General features: G+C 37.5%; 1 protein-coding gene across 1 annotated transcript; it reads right to left on the bottom strand.

Moving 5' to 3' along the window:
* Positions 1–1813: 1813 nt before the first annotated feature.
* Positions 1814–9928, bottom strand: LOC125229529 (peroxisomal N(1)-acetyl-spermine/spermidine oxidase). Its single transcript, XM_048134391.1, has 3 exons — positions 8529–9928; positions 8036–8156; positions 1814–3231 (listed from the first exon to the last, which is right to left on the bottom strand). Exons 1-3 carry the CDS (start codon positions 9881–9883, stop codon positions 3040–3042), a joined length of 1668 nt encoding a protein of 555 aa, XP_047990348.1. The 5' UTR covers positions 9884–9928; the 3' UTR covers positions 1814–3039.
* Positions 9929–20406: the final 10478 nt, after the last annotated feature.

Raw genomic sequence — 20406 nt, 5'->3', positions numbered from 1 at the left:
CATCCACCGTATGCTTAGCACAGATCCGTGCGTAGGGTTGCAAAAAAACGGTTTTTATCTGGAGTGTTTTTTTCTAAAGTACGAAATCTCAAAATTTGCAAAGCAGTTAATACTTTTATACGGTTTTTTTAGACTAAATGTTAACTATTAAACGAATTTAATCAAATAACTTTAATGTCTAGTCTTATAAAAGTAAGATTTACGATATCTGTAGTTGGTAGTTTATCACTATTTAGTGTTGGCAACACCACCGCCTCTCCACGCTGCACTCCGCATCGGGGATTCCCCAATAAACGTTTGTATACTGAATGTTAATCGAATTAAAATGTACGTTATTGTTATTGAAACACGTTAAAAGTCAAAAAAACCGTTATTGTCGAATTATTTGTTCATCTGAAAAAAAAAACACATTTAGAAAAAAAACAATGGTGCTCGGTTTTTTTTTCACAATTCTGAAAAAAACAATCTGTTTTTTTTTCTATTTGCAACCCTATCCGAGCGTAAAATTAAGGCCGGCAACAGACAGTCTTAAATTTCATAATCTTATAAAATAAGATTGACTGCCTTGCCACACACATTCTTAAAATTCAAATTATTCGCAATCTGTCAGATCAATCTGAAAAAAATCATAATATTAAAAAATAAGACTGTGTGTGGACAGTTGCGAAATTGTATGGGAATCCGTGCACTCGATCTGATTTCATACGATTATGATTTTTTAAGATTATGAAATTTAAGACTGTCTGTTGCCGGCCTTAGTCATCTTTTTGCATTTTATTCCGGAACGATTTTTTTTGCTCTACATGGCATACCCGTTGGAATTGGAACCCACAGGAACCCAAGATTTTTTGACGCATCCGCATACGACGCGTTAATCTAACATACCTACTTTGACGATGGTTAATAAATGGCTGCAATGTTTAAACCTCTCACTGTATCTTTTTACCCTTGTACAAGGGTAAGTCAGAACACATATTTAAGCGGACAAACACCTATTACAAGTGTGCAATGTACAACACAGTTTTCATACGAATTCAAGCGGTAAACAACTAATATGGAATGAATCATTAGGTGGGATATCTAATATCTATTCATTTCTGACCAGCTGAATAATAAAGAAACATAAAATACCCATACATAGTAATGTTCGAAAGATTTTCATACAATTAAAAAGATAGAAAACCAACTTTTTAACGCACACTGAAACACGCCTTTTATTATTCATTATACCTATAAACATCTATAGATAAAGGCGCGAAGTTCAAATTTTCTTTGGGAAGTAAACTCTTCGATTTGTCTCTTGATTTGTATTGACACTTCTACGTCTCTGTGCCAGTGTGAGTTTAGTTTCAGATAGGCCTAACTATCGCTTCGCACTACGTTCGTTTCGAATGCGTGAAAATAAGGTCCGTCATCATAGCCGTAGAAGTATTAGTATGGTACTTCACGCACTACATCCGATTTCCGGCATCCGTTGTCTTGTCGTTATTATTATTATTCGGATCTAGTGCGTAAACTACACCAATAGTTGTACGGCTTTGACGGATCTTATTTTCGAGCAATTCCCGTTAAGTTTGTACATTTGGATCAAATCTCCGATTTGGATAAAAATTGGTAGGCTGATAGATTCCATGATGCTGAATAAGATCCACTAGGTTTCCCAAAATGACCTAGGTTGATCGTATGAAACTTTCCTTTTTTGTTACCGAAAATGTATAGAAATCTGGTAACAAAAAAGGAAGGTTTCATACAAACTACATAGGACATTTTGAGAAACCTAGTGGATCTTGCTCAGCATCATGGACTCTATCAGCCTACTTATTTTTATCCAAATCGGAGACGTGATCCAAATGTACAAACTAAACGGGAATTGCACTTTCACGGATTCGGATCGTACATCCGAAGCCGCTCTAAATGTGTAGAGGCAACTGAATTTCTATAGTGTGAGAAATATGTAAAAACAGACTTACGTGACTGATAAAATATAGTCATAACATAGAGAGCAGGCTACTTTATCCTATAATTCAATATATATTTCTTTTATTTTATTTATGTAGGTAAAATAAATAGGATAATATTTTATACATTACAAGTATAGCCGATAATGAGTAGGTATATAATTGTATTCAAAGAAAACAAGGAAACATTTAATTTTGTAGAAGCCTACTAAGGGTAAAATAAATAAATAAGTAATTAAGTATATACATTCGGTTAAAATATAATCCATAGGTATGATAGGTAGATTTCATTTTGCATGATACGCAATACATATGTGTACCTAGTCTTTACATTTACATTCTGAAATAAGGCTCTAGTTTTTTTATTATTATGGGTATTACAGACAGAATAATATTATATTAAGATGTGTTTGCTACTTATTCCTACATAATTTATGACTAAATAGGAGGTATATAGTATATACCTATACAACCTCTCTGACTGCACATTTTGAAATGAGTTTTTTTTTATGTATAGGTAACTTCATTGTATCATATATACAAGTGAACTTTTATGTTTCATTTATTACAATTTGTTTCCAATTTTTTAACACGGCTTATTCGTTTTTACACAAAAACTCGGACAATTGTAGCCTCTTAAATCTAATTCATCGATTTGTACAGTGTTCAATAATGCTATTGCTAGGCATAAATATAAAACATTATATTATCGCAGACGGCCAAACGGTAAAGACTTCAGAAAACGGCCTTCTAGATTTGTGCTTTACTTAAAGTTTATCTAGACGGTCGGAAATAGTTTACGCTACAAACGACGCCATCTAGCGTAGATTCCGAAAACTATCGAGAAAACTTTATATTTAATTTCGATAAGCGGTCTTTAATATTTACCCGTCTCCTCGGGAACAATCGAACGTCAATTTAGAGAAAAGGATCCTCAAAATCTTGCGAATTCGAGTCTCCGCCTAAAAGAAGCGTCAATTTATTGACAATTCGAGGTCGGGGTCTTTTCGCTAAATTGCCAATTATATAATTATGGAATTGTCATTTTATGAATGAAACGTGGAAGCGTGTTATCGGTTACCTACGCGAGCTGGATGCCCTCGATCCAGGCGGCCAGGTCGGCGGAGCGCGCGGCGTCGAGCGCGGCGGGCGCCGGGGACGCGGGCGCCGGCGCCGCCAGCCGCCGCGCCGCCGCCTGCCCCGACAGGTAGGCGCCGTGCGCCGTCGAGTAGTAGCTGCTGTGCGTGTGCTCGCCCGCGAACACCAGCGTGGGCTGCGAGGTACGATAACATTCTTTAAGCCTCGAAGGAGTAATAGAAAGACACAGAGAGATGCAATCATATTAGATCCTCATTAAATATAATTGCATTACTTTGAACGTATATCTAAAGTCGTGCAATCGTACCATATCAATCTAGATAGTGTGCGTGTGGATTGAGTGAGCACCTTCCAAAAATAAAAAAAAATATGCTGATCATTTAGTAAAAGTTCTAAAACAATTGTAAAACGAATCTCTGAATTTGTAAAAAGATAAATCAAAAGATACAGTCATTAACATGTGCTCACTCAGTTCTCACAAACTACCAACGAAAACAATGAATGTATTCATTTAACATATAATATTTATATACTAACATTTAGTAAAAAATATGCCAACCTACCTCTATAAATTTTAGATCACCTAGTTACGTATTTAATTTTTTACAAATAGTTTCTTATGCTCACTCAATCCTCACACTTTTGAAAAGCCGAATTTTGATGAAAAACATAAGATTTAGACCACTATTATATGTGTATAGTTTAGTAAAAGTGAAATGGGAATTTGTAAAATACAAAACGAACCACTAACGTGTCAGGTTTTTTTATAATAAATTTTTGTAAGTGCTCACTCAGTCCATACGTTTTGAGAAAGTACCACAGACACTCGAAAGTACTTCAACATTTAGTAAAAATTTTAACTAAATATCCACCATATAATATTTTATATTCGTTTTCTGGTTTTAAAGATATTCAGACATAACTTTTCTCATACAAATGTATCATGTAGGGTGACCACACTATGTCGGCTCCTGATTTCTGGTTTCTTACTAGTGAAGTATATATTCTTTGTTTCTTACCAATTATCATTCATGTCCTTTTTAATGCATGAATGTCGATATGGTTATTATCCTGACGTCGATAAAAATTACACAATACACATCGTCACTAGGCCAAGAACATAACCTAAAAACAGTTTGCAGATGGAGAATTAATATGGTATTAGTTTAATATAAACTATTATCAAAATTGAACGAAACTCCCCAATCTCAATATGACAATGAGAAGGTGGGGAAAATCAGGAGCCGACATAGTGTGGTCACCCTACATGTTACATTTGTATGAGAAAAGTTATGTCTGAATATCTTTAAAACCAGACTTCGAATATAAAATATTAGATGGTGGATATTTAGTAAAAATTTTTACTAAATGTTGAAGTACTTTCGAGTGTCTGTGATGCTACAAATCTTAAGATATTTACATTTTTAACTTTCTCAAAACGTGTGGACTGAGTGAGCACTTACAAAAATTTATTATAAAAAACCTGACACGTTAGTGGTTCGTTTTGTATTTTACAAATTCCCATTTCACTTTTACTAAACTATACACATATAATAGCGGTCTAAATCTTATGTTTTTCATCAAAATTCAGCTTTTCAAAAGTGTGAGGATTGAGTGAGCATAAGAAACTATTTGTAAAAAATTAAATACGTAACTAGGTGATCTAAAATTTATAGAGGTAGGTTGGCATACTTTTTACTAAATGTTAGTATATAAATATTATATGTTAAATGAATACATTCACTGTTTTCGTTGGTAGTTTGTGAGAATTGAGTGAGCACATGTTAATGACTGTATATTTTGATTTATCTTTTTACAAATACAGAGATTCGTTTTACAATTGTTTTAGAACTTTTACTAAATGATCAGCATATTTTTTTTTATTTTCTTAAGGGGCTCACTCAATCCACACGCACACATCTAGATATCTCCTTTTTGGAAGAATGGCCGAGGACTGCTCAACACAGGGAAGAGTGGAAAAAGCGGGGGGAGGCCTTTGCCCAGCAGTGGGACATGATAGGCTCCCAATAATAATAATAAAGTCCTGGACCGGACGGATTGCACAACTTCTGGCTAAAATGGTTTCGATGCTCGCACTCGCGTTTGGCAACGCAATTTCAACAAGCCCTCGATCTTGGTTCTCTCCCACCTTCCCTAACAACTGGTGTTACTTTCCTGCTCTATAAGTCCGGTAGTACCACGGAAGCAAAAAACTACAGACCCATTACGTGCTTGCCTACACTTTACAAGCTCCTTACATCCATTTTGAGAGCAAAAATTAACGCGGATATTGTCGCTAACAACATTCTGGCTCCCGCTCAAAATGGATGTAAGGTCGGGCACGGGACCCACGTGGTACTAAAGAGCTCCTCCTCATAGACATGACCATTTGCCAACAAGTTCGGCGGAACAGGGGGGCCATCTCGGCCGCTTGGATTGACTACAAGAAGGCCTATGATTCGGTGCCTCATTCATGGCTGGGAAGGGTATTAGAGCTGTATAAACTTGATGCAGCTTTAATATCCTTCCTGGCTGCATGTATGAGGCAGTGGACCACAGTCCTTCGTCAACCAGGAGGCAGGGATGACCCCCCTGGCCCGCAGGACTTCATAAGGATTGAGCGAGGAATATTCCAGGGTGACAGTTTGAGTCCATTATGGTTCTGCCTAGCTCTGAATCCCCTCAGCACGCTGCTGAAGGATTCTGGGCTAGGTTGCCGGCTTCGGAGAGAGGGTGAAGTCATCTCTCACCTTCTGTATATGGACGATCTCAAACTATTTGCACCGAACACCCAAGACCTGATGGTGCTATTGAACACCACAGAAGTTTTCAGTACCGCCATCAGAATGGAGTTTGGTGTCGATAAGTGTGCGGTTATGCATGTACAGCGGGGGGAGGTTGTAAATTCAGAAAATTTACAACTTTCTGAGACGATGTCGTTCAGATCTATCTCTGAATCAGAAACCTATAAGTACCTTGGTATGTCACAGTCGTTGGGTATTGAGAATGTTGGCATTAGACGGTCGGTGAAGGAGCGCTTTTTCAGTCGGCTCACAAAAGTCCTTAACAGTCTTTTGTCAGGAGGCAACAAAGTGCGCGCCTTTAACGCCTGGGTAATGCCTCTACTCACATACTCCTTTGGCATACTAAGGTGGACCCAGACTGAGCTGGACGCCCTGGACCGGAGGGTCCGCTCACTGCTTACCACACACCGCATGTTACACCCGCGCTCGTCTGTTATGAGATTGTACATCCCACGGAAGTGCGGAGGTCGAGGCTTCCTAAACGCCAAAAATCTCCACAACCGTGAGGTGTACAATCTCAGGAATTACTTCCTTAACAACGAGTGCGGGATGCATCGTGATGTGATGGCAGTGGATGGAAACCTCACGCCGCTCTCCTTGGCGAAAGAGAACTGGCGCAAACCTGTGGTACTAAGTACTGCGGACCGCAGGGCGGTATGGGAGAGCAAGCAGTTACACGGGCGGTTCTACAAGGCCCTCACGGGACCCGATGTAGACCTGCTCGCATCGGTGAACTGGTTACGATTCGGGGACCTCTTCGGAGAAACCGAGGGTTTTGCCTGTGCAATTGCCGACGAAGTTATGATGACGAACAACTACCGGAAATATATCCTGAAGGACGGCATGGTCGACATTTGTCGGGCATGCCGCCGTCCCGGAGAGTCACTCAGGCATATCATCTCCGGTTGTTCTCATCTAGCTAACGGTGAGTACTTGCACAGGCATAATCTCGTAGCCAGGATCATTCACCAGCAGCTTGCTCTTCAATACGGCCTTGTGGACCGCGAAGTACCGTATTACAAGTACTTACCTGCGCCAGTTCTCGAAAATGGTCGTGCCACGCTCCATTGGGATCGATCTATTATCACTGACAGGACTATTGTAGCCAATAAGCCTGACATTGTGATAATAGATCGACTGCAACGCCGGGCCGTGCTCGTTGACATCACCATCCCCCATGATGAGAATCTCGTGAAAGCCGAGAAGGACAAGTCCAGTAAGTACCTAGACTTGGCTCACGAGATAACCGCCATGTGGGATGTTGATTCAACGATCATTGTTCCGATAGTCGTTTCAGCGAACGGTCTCATAGCGAAGAGTCTCGACCAACATCTCGAGAGACTCTCGCTAGGTGGTTGGATCAAGGGTCTTGGGCCCTGCCCCGCTGCTGGCGGCACCCTAGGTTAGGTTTTTTATAATGTGTTTATATATTTTTTATTGTTTTGTATGTGGTTTTGTATTTTACTTTTATAATCATATTATAAAATAACCTAATCTAAGAGAAAAGATAAATAAAGGAAATAAAAATAATAATAATGTTGTAAGATCATAATCAAACCAAATCACAAATCATAAAACCTCTTGATTAGAACCTAGTAGACTTTCACGCCTTCTGTTTCTTTTCTTCTGCGACGTCTCGATCGTTCGAAATCGATTCGAATAGATTAAAAAGATTTCGATGCAAAGCCTTTCTTCTTTTAGTACATACACCCAGAAGCGTCTACGTACTGGGAACGATTATTATTGGGTCAGTGAGGGCAACTACCACATTCCGTGATGCTACGCGAAAATGGTCTTAAGACCCTTAAAATTTTGGAAAAATACCAATCAATACCATTCATATTCATATCATATCCAGGATCAAAGCTTGTAGGACCTAACAATATTTCCAGCAAAAACAGCCACATATCAAGGAAAATCTTTTAAATCTTTTAATGAAATTTGTAGCTTAAAAAGCTACATTATCTATGTTATACCATAGGAAACTATCATGGACAGAAATGGAATCAATTGGCATAATTAAAAGTTTGATTTGTAGCTCTAACCCAATAACTAAGCCCCTTATTCATTTGTGCCGTTATCTACATAGATTACAATTAACAATTTTTAACATGCACTATCATTAGTGATTATCACAAAAGTTAATAGTTATACAAATTAATAACAACAATTCACCTTTTTATCATGAACATTCCTGAATAGTGGCTGTGCTAAACTCTCAATGTCTGTCTGGCTGGAGCCTACAGCTAGAGCTGTGTACGAGCCTCGTGTGTAGGGCTGCTTCTTCCAACTTGTACTGCAATCATACAATATAATACTTATAAGTTGAGGATTCCCAAAGTAAACAACAAATTGGTCTACTAATGTAGTAAAATTTAACATGACTTGTTTATAAAAGGTGTCTTTTTTAATTCATCTGAGTTTATTTTATTAAAGTTCACATTTAAACTTTTTATTCATTCCTATAATATATGTACCTAACTATTTTTATGGTCACATTTTTGCTTGATGATCAGCTAAGCTACCTGGTACAATCCTAGATGGTAATTCTGTTGATAACATTTATAATTGTATCAAATGTTTATTTTGAAGTTAGAATGAAAAGGAAATATTGGAATATTGATGTAAATAAAGAATACTACCCTTAAAGAGTTAAAGGCATACTGACCATACACATTTTTGCGGCTCTGGTACAAAGGGATCATTCAAAAATTTCCTTAAAATATTTGTGCAAGCGGTAGCCACTTGATCCATAGTTAATGTCTCCACATACTCAGCCTCCTTGCCTGACACCCAGCCCAGCAGCAAGGTCTCCGTTACTTTGCTAAATGAGTAGATCTTCTTGTACCACGAATCTGCAATGTCTTCAGGTGTTGTTGGGCTCTCCCATAACAACATTATTTCTGTTATATCAGGATTTAAAAATGGTCTTTCATATTCCAAAAATATTTTATTAACTGTGCCAAATAGCAGTCTTTCTATTGATTCCATTTTGTACTGAGGCAATGAAGGCTGGAAGAGATCCTTGGCGGTGTCTTTGAGCACTCCAAGAGGTATTGTACATATCACATGATTAGCATAATAAGTCTCTCCATTCTCACAGGTAACTTCAACATAGTGTCCATTTTTTTTCTTTGGTTTGTGTGCATTTTCAGACATTAAACTTCCTTCACTAGGGTTAACCATAGCCTCAGAGGCAGGAGTCTTTGAAATATCTTCTATCACTGTCTGGTCAGAGTCTTCTGACTCCTCTCCCAAGTCTTCGGGCCCCATACTGTGCTCGTTGGAATCCCAGACTATTTTGTTAACAGGGTGGTTGGATATTATTTTTTCAGGCAGAATATTTTTCAACATAGGTTGTAATATAGAGCTGTACCCTTTAGGGATCATGATGTTGCCTCCTTGAAGTTCTGTGTAGCTGCCTAATTCTAAAAGATCTATTTCATCCATACTGTTGCAACCTGATATACATGTTTCCCTTTTTAACAAGCAGTCAAATATAAGCCGGCGGAGTTTTTTTTCTTCAGAGTCAGGAAGACGCTCCAAGTATATGGTGGCTTCCAGGTTAATGTGCTCTCCTACGCTATGTATATCTGGTGGGGGCAGATATTGGCACAGGAAGTACTCTTCACAGCGCCTCAGAAAAACGACGTACGCCTCATGGATCTCGTGCAGCACACCAAACGGAACTTGTTTGCCGTCCTCAGTAGCTGCTATTACTTTGTGTGGCTTAGGTATATTAATTATATTTACTAGACCATTAGCCATAGCTATATCGAATATCGGGTTACCGAGAACTCCATGAATCCAGTTGGCCCCTAACTCCACTTCGTGATTTTTCAGCGGAATAGAAATAATTCTACCACCGACTCGTTTCCTTGCTTCCAATATTCTAAAGTCGTCCATACCATTTTTTATTAGTTCATTGGCGGCAGCCAGACCGGCCATGCCGCCGCCAATTATTAAAACATTGCACTTATTTGTATCACATTTTTTACTGGAATTTGATTTATCGTCACCCATAATAATATTAAATTTAAATAATATTATTTATCACTACGCTTTTGATTTGACGTTCAGCTGGTTGGTTACGACATCTATGGAAATATTTTTTTAAACCATTTTTTTTTTTTTTAAATCTTTATTTAAGAGCGTTATAACATTTCGGCGTCGGGCGAAATTAGGTATTTTACCCGCCGCGCGAGCCCAATATGCCGACCCTTTCTAGCACGTCTTATCACTCGCTCGCACTACAATAATGGACAAAACAATCTTGATCCTTTCTATGGAATTTTGATAACAACCACAATCTACTATCTCGATATAAACTTTTGGTTTTTAATAAACATTATTTTGTACGAAAATACGAGAATATAGCGCGAAATAATATCAATTATGTTAAAATTTATTTAAAAAATTAAAGTAATAATTATAAAAGTAGATCCCATCCCAAATATTTGCTTTTGTTATATGATAAGTATTAGAGTAAAGTATATATTAATATGATGATAAAATAAAACAAATACAATTCTAATTACTTCAAGGTGGTGCTCAGGGTCTGATGATGGAGCCAGATGGTGGTCACCAATAAGTACCAATGAACAATATGACTATACAACTTCGTGGTTTACATGTCATTCTAGCATTTTCACTTTCACATTTCAAGTGCATATACCACGAGTATAGGTTTTCGGGTGTGCTGATTTAAAAATTAATGACCGATTTGGAATCTGACATTGCTGACTGTCACTTTGACACAAAAGTCGTCATGGGTGTCGTAAAATAGGTTTTAGGGGGTGCTGATTCCAAAATTAATGACCAATGTGGAATTTGACATTGCTGACTGTCACTTTGACACAAAAGTCGTCATGGCTGTCGTCAAATAGGTTTGCGGGGGTGCTGATTCCAAAATTACTGAACAATGTGGAATCTGACATTGCTGACTATCACTTTGACACAAAAATCGTCATGGGTGTCGTAAAATAGGTTTTAGGGGGTGCTGATTCCAAAATTAATGACAATGTGGAATCTGACATTGCTGACTGTCACTTTGACACAAAAGTCGTCATGGGTGTCGTCAAATAGGTTTTGCGGGGTGTGCTGATTCCAAACTTTGACACAAAATGACGTCAAGGTTTGCGGGGGTGCTGATTCCAAAATTAATGACCAATGTGGAATCTGACATTGCTGACTGTCACTTTGACACAAAAGTCGTCATGGGTGTCGTAAAATTGGTTTTAGGGGGTGCTGATTCCAAAATTAATGACCAATGTGGAATCTGACATTGCTGACTGTCACTTTGACACAAAAGTCGTCATGGGTGTCGTCAAATAGGTTTGCGGGGGTGCTGATTCCAAAATTAATGAACAATGTGGAATCTGACATTGCTGACTGTCACTTTGACACAAAAGTCGTCATGGGTGTCGTAAAATTGGTTTTAGGGGTGCTGATTCCAAAATTAATGACCAATGTGGAATCTAACATTGCTGACTGCCACTTTGATACAAAAGTCATCATGGGTGTCGTAAAATAGGTTTTAGGGGGTGCTGATTCCAAAAATAATTACCAATGTGGAATCTAACATTGCTGACTGTCACTTTGACACAAAAGTCATCATGGATGTCGTCAAATAGGTTTCCGGAGGTGCTGATTTGAAAATTAATGACCGATTTGGAATCTTGACATTGCTGACTGTCACTTTGACACAAAAGTCGTCATGGGTGTCGTCAAAAAGGTTTCCGGGGGTGCTGATTCCAAAATTAACGACTATTTTGGAATCTCACAGTGCTAATTGTCATTTTGACACAAAAGGAATCATGGGTGTAGTCAAATAGTTTTTAGGGGGTACTGATTCCAAAATTAATGAAATGATTTAAAAAGTAATGACCGATTTGGAACCTGACATTGCACAGTCCCTGGAAACCTATTTGACGACACCCATAACGACTTTTATGTCAAAGTGACAGTCAGCAATGTCAGATTCCAAATTGATCATTAATATTGAGATCGTACTACCCATGAAAACCTATTTGAAGACACCCATGATTACTTTTGTGTCAAAGTGACAGTCAACAGTGTCAGATTCCAAATTGGTCATTAGTTTTCAAACACCTCCGGATACCTATTTGACGACACCCATGACGACTTTTGTGTCAAAGTGACAGTCAGCAATGTCAGATTCCAAATTGGTCATTAATTTTGGAATCAGCACCCCCTAAAACCAATTTTACGACACCCATGACGACTTTTGTGTCAAAGTGACAGTCAGCAATGTCAGATTCCACATTGGTCATTAATTTTGGAATCAGCACCCCCTAAAACCAATTTTACGACACCCATGACGACTTTTATGTCAAAGTGACAGTCAGCAATGTCAGATTCCAAATTGATCATTAATATTGAGATCAGTACCCATGAAAACCTATTTGAAGACACCCATGATTACTTTTGTGTCAAAGTGACAGTCAACAGTGTCAGATTCCAAATTGGTCATTAGTTTTCAAACACCTCCGGATACCTATTTGACGACACCCATGACGACTTTTGTGTCAAAGTGACAGTCAGCAATGTCAGATTCCAAATTGGTCATTAATATTGAGATCAGTACCCATGAAAACCTATTTGAAGACACCCATGATTACTTTTGTGTCAAAGTGACAGTCAACAGTGTCAGATTCCAAATTGGTCATTAGTTTTCAAACACCTCCGGATACCTATTTGACGACACCCATGACGACTTTTGTGTCAAAGTGACAGTCAGCAATGTCAGATTCCAAATTGGTCATTAATTTTGGAATCAGCACCCCCTAAAACCAATTTTACGACACCCATGACGACTTTTGTGTCAAAGTGACAGTCAGCAATGTCAGATTCCACATTGGTCATTAATTTTGGAATCAGCACCCCCTAAAACCTATTTTACGACACCCATGACGACTTTTGTGTCAAAGTGACAGTCAGCAATGTCAGATTCCACATTGGTCATTAATTTTGGAATCAGCACCTCCTAAAACCTATTTTACGACACCCATGACGACTTTTGTGTCAAAGTGACAGTCAGCAATGTCAGATTCCACATTGGTCATTAATTTTGCAATCAGCACCCCCTAAAACCTATTTTACGACACCCATGACGACTTTTGTGTCAAAGTGACAGTCAGCAATGTCAGATTCCAAATTGGTCATTCATTTTGTAATCAGCACCCCTAAAACCTATTTTACGACACCCATGACGACTTTTGTGTCAGGGTGACAGTCAGCAATGTCAGATTGAACATTGGTCATTAATTTTGGAATCAGCACCCCCTAAAACCTATTTTACGATACCCATGACGACTTTTGTGTCAAAGTGACAGTCAGCAATGTCAGATTCCACATTGGTCATTAATTTTGGAATCAGCACCCCCTAAAACCTATTTTACGACACCCATGATGACTTTTGTGTCAAAGTGACAGTCAGCAATCTGAGGTACTACATATTCGTAATCTGAAAGTAATCAAGTCAATAATTTCAGTTATTTTGAATCGACTATGATTCCGAATTATTGGTAATAGTAATGATTGTATAGATGATTAGTGATTCCTTTACATGTAATGGTAATTTACCGTTTCACTTGATTACATTACAAGTAATCTGACACCCAGTAGTGTCAGATTACAAAGTAAAATCAAGTAATCGTGTAATCCGGAATCGATTACGATTTCCCCATCTCTGGGTTTAGTTATATGGTTCATTGGTACTGGTGACCACCATCTGGCTCCATCATCAGACCCTGAGTACCACCTCTTGTCAAAGGTCTTGTTGAGACGAACCCAACGAGCCTAAACACGAAGTCGTTTACTTACATGGTTCACTGGTACTGGTGACCACCTTCTGGCTCCATCATCAGATCCCGAGTACCATCTTGATGTGTCTTATCATCTTGACCGTATTGTAATTTTCACATTTTTATCATCACAACGTTGTAATACTTTAACATTCAAACATAACAAAGTATTACAAAAGCAAATATTTACGGATCTAGGATCAAATTCGTTGGTCGCTGTTTACACACACACAATGCGAGGATAGCCCGTGTAGAAACAAGGCGTCCGACCCACACAACAATAAATATTCTCGACGTTTGCGATGAAAACTCGGAGACCAAAGCGACATACGTCTTACCTGCTCGAGCTCCGGCGCGGCACTGAAATCGCAGGCGTCCGTCGCCGGTAAAATAGCGACAGGAAGGCTAGTTTTCAAAAAATTGTCAAAAAATCATGATAAAATATTATAACGACAAATGGATAGCAGCAGTTTAAGCACATTGTGCAGATTATTTATATACTAAAATAACTTCGATAACATGTAGATTTTCGGAGAAATGATCACTTGTTTCGATGTATTTTCAAGACAAAATTGAGTTCGTTTTACTTTCAATTTCTCAATTTCAAAGGATTAAATGATAAATATTGTTTAATGGGCCTTAAGTACAAGATATTTGGAACTTAAATTTACCTCATTTATGAGAGTGATCTTATCAAATTGTACATAATAAGAGCTCCGAATTCTGTGCTTCACGCGGTTTTTTCTAAACGAGCATCAGAAAAACAATCATTACTAATTGAAAAAGCTTTTTTTTTCATATGTTTTTTATTTAACCGACAGTTAATAAGATGTTCTAACTGAAACAAGTACTTTCACTGTCTTTTAGTATGAGTAAAGTGTACAATTTTGTCGATAAATATTGTGCATTTTACAATATATCGCCTTTTTTTGTCATAGCGCTCTTAAGAGCTTGTCACCGAAGTGAACATGTCGCTCCGTAAAAATCAACATACAGTTTTATTGTCTTACAATTGACTTATTCTATTACAAATAGCCTTTCTCACAAGTTGCAATAGCGCAATGGCGGAATCCGATAGCGGAGAAGCCAGAACGCTATTGCAGCCCCCAACATCAAACATAGTATAAGTAGAATGGCCCGAATAAGCCAGTTGAATCCGAGCAGCTTCGTTTCGGACACATTCCATTGTAACATGGTAAACATCTTCTAGCACTCCACATTCGTCACAATTAGGGGAAGAAACTTTCTTCATCAAATAGCCAAATTGATTTAATGGGATATGTCCAGTACGTAGTCTCATCATCAATACAATGTCACGTCTACTGAGAGAACAATCTATCCACGGTGTTATTAGAGGATGAGGTTGGATCGTCTTGTACCAAATACCTTTTTCTGTGGATCTCTTATCAAAGTATTCTTTCCATAGAATGTAGGTTCTCTGTTTAGCTAAAATGATGCAATCCGTATAAAAAGGTAAGATATTACATTCTACTCCATCTTGACAAGCCAGCCTTGCCATAGAATCCACTATTTCATTACCGGCTATACCCACATGCGATGGAATCCATTGCAATATTATGGTCTTACCCTTCGCTTGTAACTTATCAATGAGATTCAAAATGGAATAGGCAATTGGGAGACAACGAATATTCTTGGTACACCGAGCAATATGTTGAAGAGCACTTTTAGAATCTGATAAAATGACTATGTCAGTACAATCTAGGGCTTGGATGTAGGATAATGCCTCAGCAATGGCAACCAACTCAGCGTGCATTATAGACATGTCGTATGGAATATGTAACTTAAGCGATACTTTCGATTGAGGGTCATAAAACGCAGCACCTAAAGAGTTCCTTTCCTTAGAGCCATCGGTATATATACAATAAAATCCGGAGAAATTTGTACGTAAATAAGCGTTAACAGTAGTTCTTAAATTAGTTCGGTCATATTCTCGCTTAGATTTGGTAACTGAAGTAATACTGAACTTAATTGACTTTGAAATATCTATATAATTTACCCATTGTTCCAAAGAGAACATTTCCAATAATTGGCTCGAATATATAGTAATTGAGTTATACAAATTATGGATGGTCAGAAGAAGTGGCTTTTTATTTCGCAAAATGTCTCGGTCTTTTAAGTAATTATTTAATGCATCTAGGAGTTTGATAGTTGTGTTGTTTTCAAAAGATCTAGATTTTAACCAAAACTTGGACGCCAAATAAAAGCGACGAATATGCAAAGGCTGTACAGCCAGTTCACATTCCATTGCGTGTATAGGAGTAGACTTAATAAATCCACCAATAGTCCGCAAACACTGGTTTTGAATCTTATCGAGTTTGTACAAATTAGAATCGCAACTGTCATCATACAGGAAAGACGCGTAATCTATGCGGCTACGAATTATGGCGAAGTATAGCCTCCTAAGATGTTTTGGATGAACACCCCATCCCGGTCCAACTAAAACTTTCAAAATATTGGAATATTTCTGAATTTTTTGAACCAATTCATTAATATGTTTTTCCCACCTAAGAGATCGATCCAACCACATTCCTAAATATTTGACATACTTGACTAATTCTAATTCCTTATCATTAATTTTGATCTTTACAGGACTTCTATTAATACCTTTCTTAAACACACATAGTTTGGTTTTGGATGTAGATATGTCAAGACCGAGATTGTTCATGCATTTGTTAAATATGTCAAGAGATTTTTGTAATGTCTCCTCCGCCTCCGCTATAGATTTCTTTGTAACATATAAAATATAATCATCTGCATATTGTGAAAAGTAAACATCTGTAAGGGATTGTTGGATGTGCATGGTATAAACATTAAAAAGCAATGGAGAAGTAGGATCTCCCTGAGCCAACCCACGACCAGTTGATCTTCTTAACATAGATTTATCAGTTCGTATTGTAAGATATCTTTCTCTTAGGAAATTCCATAGATATTGACATATATTATTTCCAACTCCTAGTCTATCAAGTGTTTGAATTAAAATGGGAACATTTACATTATTATATGCGTTCTCAATATCTATGAAACTTCCCAAGGTGATCATATTTTTTGAAAACCCAGTTTGAATTCGGCTAACTAAACTACTTAAATTATCTAAAGATGATCGACACTTTCTAAAACCGACAGTTTCCTCGGAGAACATGCATCTTTTTTCTATGAACCATTCCAATCTCCTAGTGATCATAGAGTGAAATATTTTACACAGACATGAAATTAAAGATATTGGTCGAAGAGCAGAGTCAGAGGAGGGGTCCCTTCCGGGTTTAGGTATCGGGACTACACTAATTTCTCTCCACTGTGTTGGGACAAAACCTAGGGAGTAGAATCTATTGTACAGTGATAATAGTAAGAGCTTTCCATTTTCAGGAAAATTTTGTATCATAGAAAATGCTACACCATCATGACCTGGTGCAGTATCTTTAGTTTTAATGCAAGAATTTAATTCGTGTAATGTAAATGTTTCATCCAAAACCGTGCTACCGGACTCAATCATTGGCGTCGACGGAGACACATAATCTGGCGTGAGAGAATACAAGAGATTGCGAGCTTTTTCTACACTAACATGAGGTCGAGAAGATCTGTAACCCTTTACCCATTTCATTCGAGACCAAACTTCAGAGGCTGATGAGGACTCGCTTATAGAATTGCAAAATTGTTGCCAACTTTCATTTCTACGAGTTCTGATGAGTCTCTGAGCGTCTCTAATCTTAGTCTGAAGTTCCTCAAGATTCTGTGGTGTAGGGTTCCGTCTGAATAATGAGAGAGCTAAACGCCTTTCGGCAACGGCTTTGGATAGAGCTTGATTCCAATATGGTTTTGGTTGGAATTTTTTTGCTGGTTTATTGTTAAATTTAATACATGGTATGTAAAGATTGGCAGCTTCATTTACAATACTTAGAAAACCATTATAAGATTCTTGAGGATCCTCAGGCAAAGAAAACTCAGTAAACTTATTTTCTAAATACATTCTGTACTCATTCCATTGAGCTCCTTTATAGTTTCTCCTTGATACAGACTCAACACAAGAATTGAAACATGTAGAAATTTTTATAATAAGATGATCGCTACCTAGTGATTCTTTCATAACATTCCAATTAATAGTAAAATAAATATCAGTAGATACTATAGAAATGTCTGGAGACGACTCCTGTAATGATCCATTGACTAGTCGCACTCTTGTATGGCTGTGATCATTAAGTGAAACTAAATTACAGTCCATTAGAGAATCATATATTTGAGTGCCGCGAGTATCCGTTTTATATGACCAATTGGTGTGATGGCCATTAAAGTCACCCATAATAATCACGTTATGTTGTACGATTGAAAAAATGAAATCCCAATCACTCTGTTCTGTCACTACAGTAGACGGACAATAAACTGAAATCACATTTTTTATTTGATCACAATTAAACACTTTTACGTAAACCACTTGTACACCAGGATTAGGATGTTGAACACGACAATGCTCAGACTTGATTGATTTATGCGTCAAGATTGCGACTCCACCATATCCATCTACCCTGTCCGCTCTATATATATTATAATTGCTGATACGGAAATAACAGTCCGTATCTAACCATGTTTCGCTAAGCGCTGCTATATGGATCTTTTCTTGGATAAGTAGATTTTCAAACGATACTAACTTTGGTCTGATACTTTGGGCGTTCCATTGCAATATGTTAAGTCTGCACTTCTCAAGTTTACTAGCCATCTGTGGCGTTAAAAAAAGATTTTAAAAATGACATGTCAAGTATGTTCTGCATCACAAAAGATAAAAGCCATTCTACTCCAGTTTGAACTCCAAGTTTAATTTTTTCAGCGATAGTCAGGTTTTTCATGAAAATAATATCTTTTATCTTATCAATTAATGAACTGAATTTCAACTTACTTCCACTTACTTCGTTGGGTTTGTTAGATGTTTCAGGAAGAACATGGTTGACATCGGTATCCATAGTAGTCAGATTATCATTTACTATGTCATCTTTTTCTCTCAATTCGGGCTTATTATGTTTAGTTTTAGTACGATTTGTTTTTCTGGGGAGAGTAACAGATACATTATTCTTACCTGGGACTTCGCTGTGAACTACAGCTTTGGTCGTGACTATCTTTGCATATGCTGGTTCACATATCACAGACTCCAATGTTGAAGTTTCAGTAACTGGAGTATCAGTTGTACTAAGCGTCTGGGGAAAGTTTTCCTGATACATTGATGCCGCTAGAGCTGGAGGGCTGCTAGAATCTAGTTCATATTTATTTAATGCTTTTTTATATGTACAGTTAAATTCAGCCATAATTTTCCTTATTTTCCTTTCTTTTTGGTACAACGGACACGTTTTATCGAGAGCCATGTGACTACCTGAGCAATTACGACATGTGAAAACAGTTGTTTCACAATTCAAATGATTGCCTCCGCACTTAGGACAAGTAGACTTCTTAGAACACGTTTTCTTTGTATGGCCGTATCGCCAGCAGTTGGCACATATAGAAACAGGAAATAAGTAAGGTTCAACCTTCACTCGCAATTCATGAATATATACGTAAGGTGGTAGAATAGGGCCCTTGAAACATATACGCACAGTCTCACTATCCTGCCATCCTGATCCATCCGAACTTTTTCTACTTAACCTTTTTACAGCAACTATTTCTACTCCGCATGTCATATTTTCCATCATATCTTTTTCATTTAAATCTAAGTCCACATCTTTTATAATTCCATAAGATACACCAACCTCGTATGTTTTTTGGAATCGCCAGCCCATCTCCTCGTGCATTGCAACCTTGGAAAGAAGCCGCTCAGCGTTGGTTTCATTATCAAATTGGACAAGCACTTTATATGAATTAACGTACCTGACTTTAATGATACCTTGAATGTCATGGCTTTTTAAAAGCTTCGCTAGGGCAAATTGTTTCGGCAGGGTATCCTTGCAAGTAATGCTGATTTCTGTGCCTACAGATAAGTTTGGGTTAAACAGGTAACGACGTTTTGGATTTTTACTGAATATTGTCCATTCATCGTCCTTCCTCTTGGTTGCGTAAGAATGATCCGTCGTAATATCTGTTTCAGTACTAACCTTGGGAAACTGTCTAGGCTTAAGCTTTTTGACCTTAGATAACCGTTGGTCATCTGATGGATTTTGTTCACAATGATCAAGCGTCATTTCCTGTAACTCGCAGTCCATATCATGTTGTATTAAGTCCATTGAATCATGTTGTGAGCATATCTCCGAACGACTTACATGATTTGTAGCTTCTTTTACACCATCATCACTGTGGACGGACATTGGATTCGGATCCCGACTGCAATAGTCGGGACCGGCGCTTGAAATTTATGAAAACACAGAAAGTAAATATTTGTGAGTATTTTTAAACACAAATAACTGAAAGACACGCGTAAATTCAATATAAAATTAATAATTTTACGTAAGAATTTTCAAAACACGTCTTGCCGCCATAAAGTTTTTTTTTTTTTTTTTTTTTTTTTTTTTAAACCATGAATGTATAAAAGTTTATATAAGGTTGTTATACATGACTGAGAAGCATTCATTAAATTTTTTATAATTTTCTTAAAACATATTAAGATTATTTTGAGATATATTGATTAGGACTTGTAATAAATAAATTGATGTTTTTGTATACTAATTAATTAACTACTTCTTATGTGCCAATTTCTTACTAATTTCTTGGCTGTTGTGTATCTACCTT

The sequence above is a fragment of the Leguminivora glycinivorella genome, chromosome 9 (assembly GCF_023078275.1).
Source record: "Leguminivora glycinivorella isolate SPB_JAAS2020 chromosome 9, LegGlyc_1.1, whole genome shotgun sequence".
In the NCBI taxonomy this organism is placed as follows: domain Eukaryota; kingdom Metazoa; phylum Arthropoda; class Insecta; order Lepidoptera; family Tortricidae; genus Leguminivora; species Leguminivora glycinivorella.
The sequence above is the reverse complement of the archived record's forward strand: the minus strand, read 5'-3'. Positions and strand labels throughout refer to the sequence as shown.

What these genes read in the sequence shown, in the direction of transcription:
- LOC125229529 (XM_048134391.1), bottom strand. Translation starts at nt 9,883, where the DNA reads ATGGGTGACGATAAATCAAATTCCAGTAAAAAATGTGATACAAATAAG. An exon ending in GAGCCGCAAAAATGTGTATG is followed by an intron (nt 8,157 to 8,528) that starts GTCAGTATGCCT and finishes GTATGATTGCAG; the next exon opens with TACAAGTTGGAAGAAGCAGC. An exon ending in GGAATGTTCATGATAAAAAG is followed by an intron (nt 3,232 to 8,035) that starts GTGAATTGTTGT and finishes CGTACCTCGCAG; the next exon opens with CCCACGCTGGTGTTCGCGGG.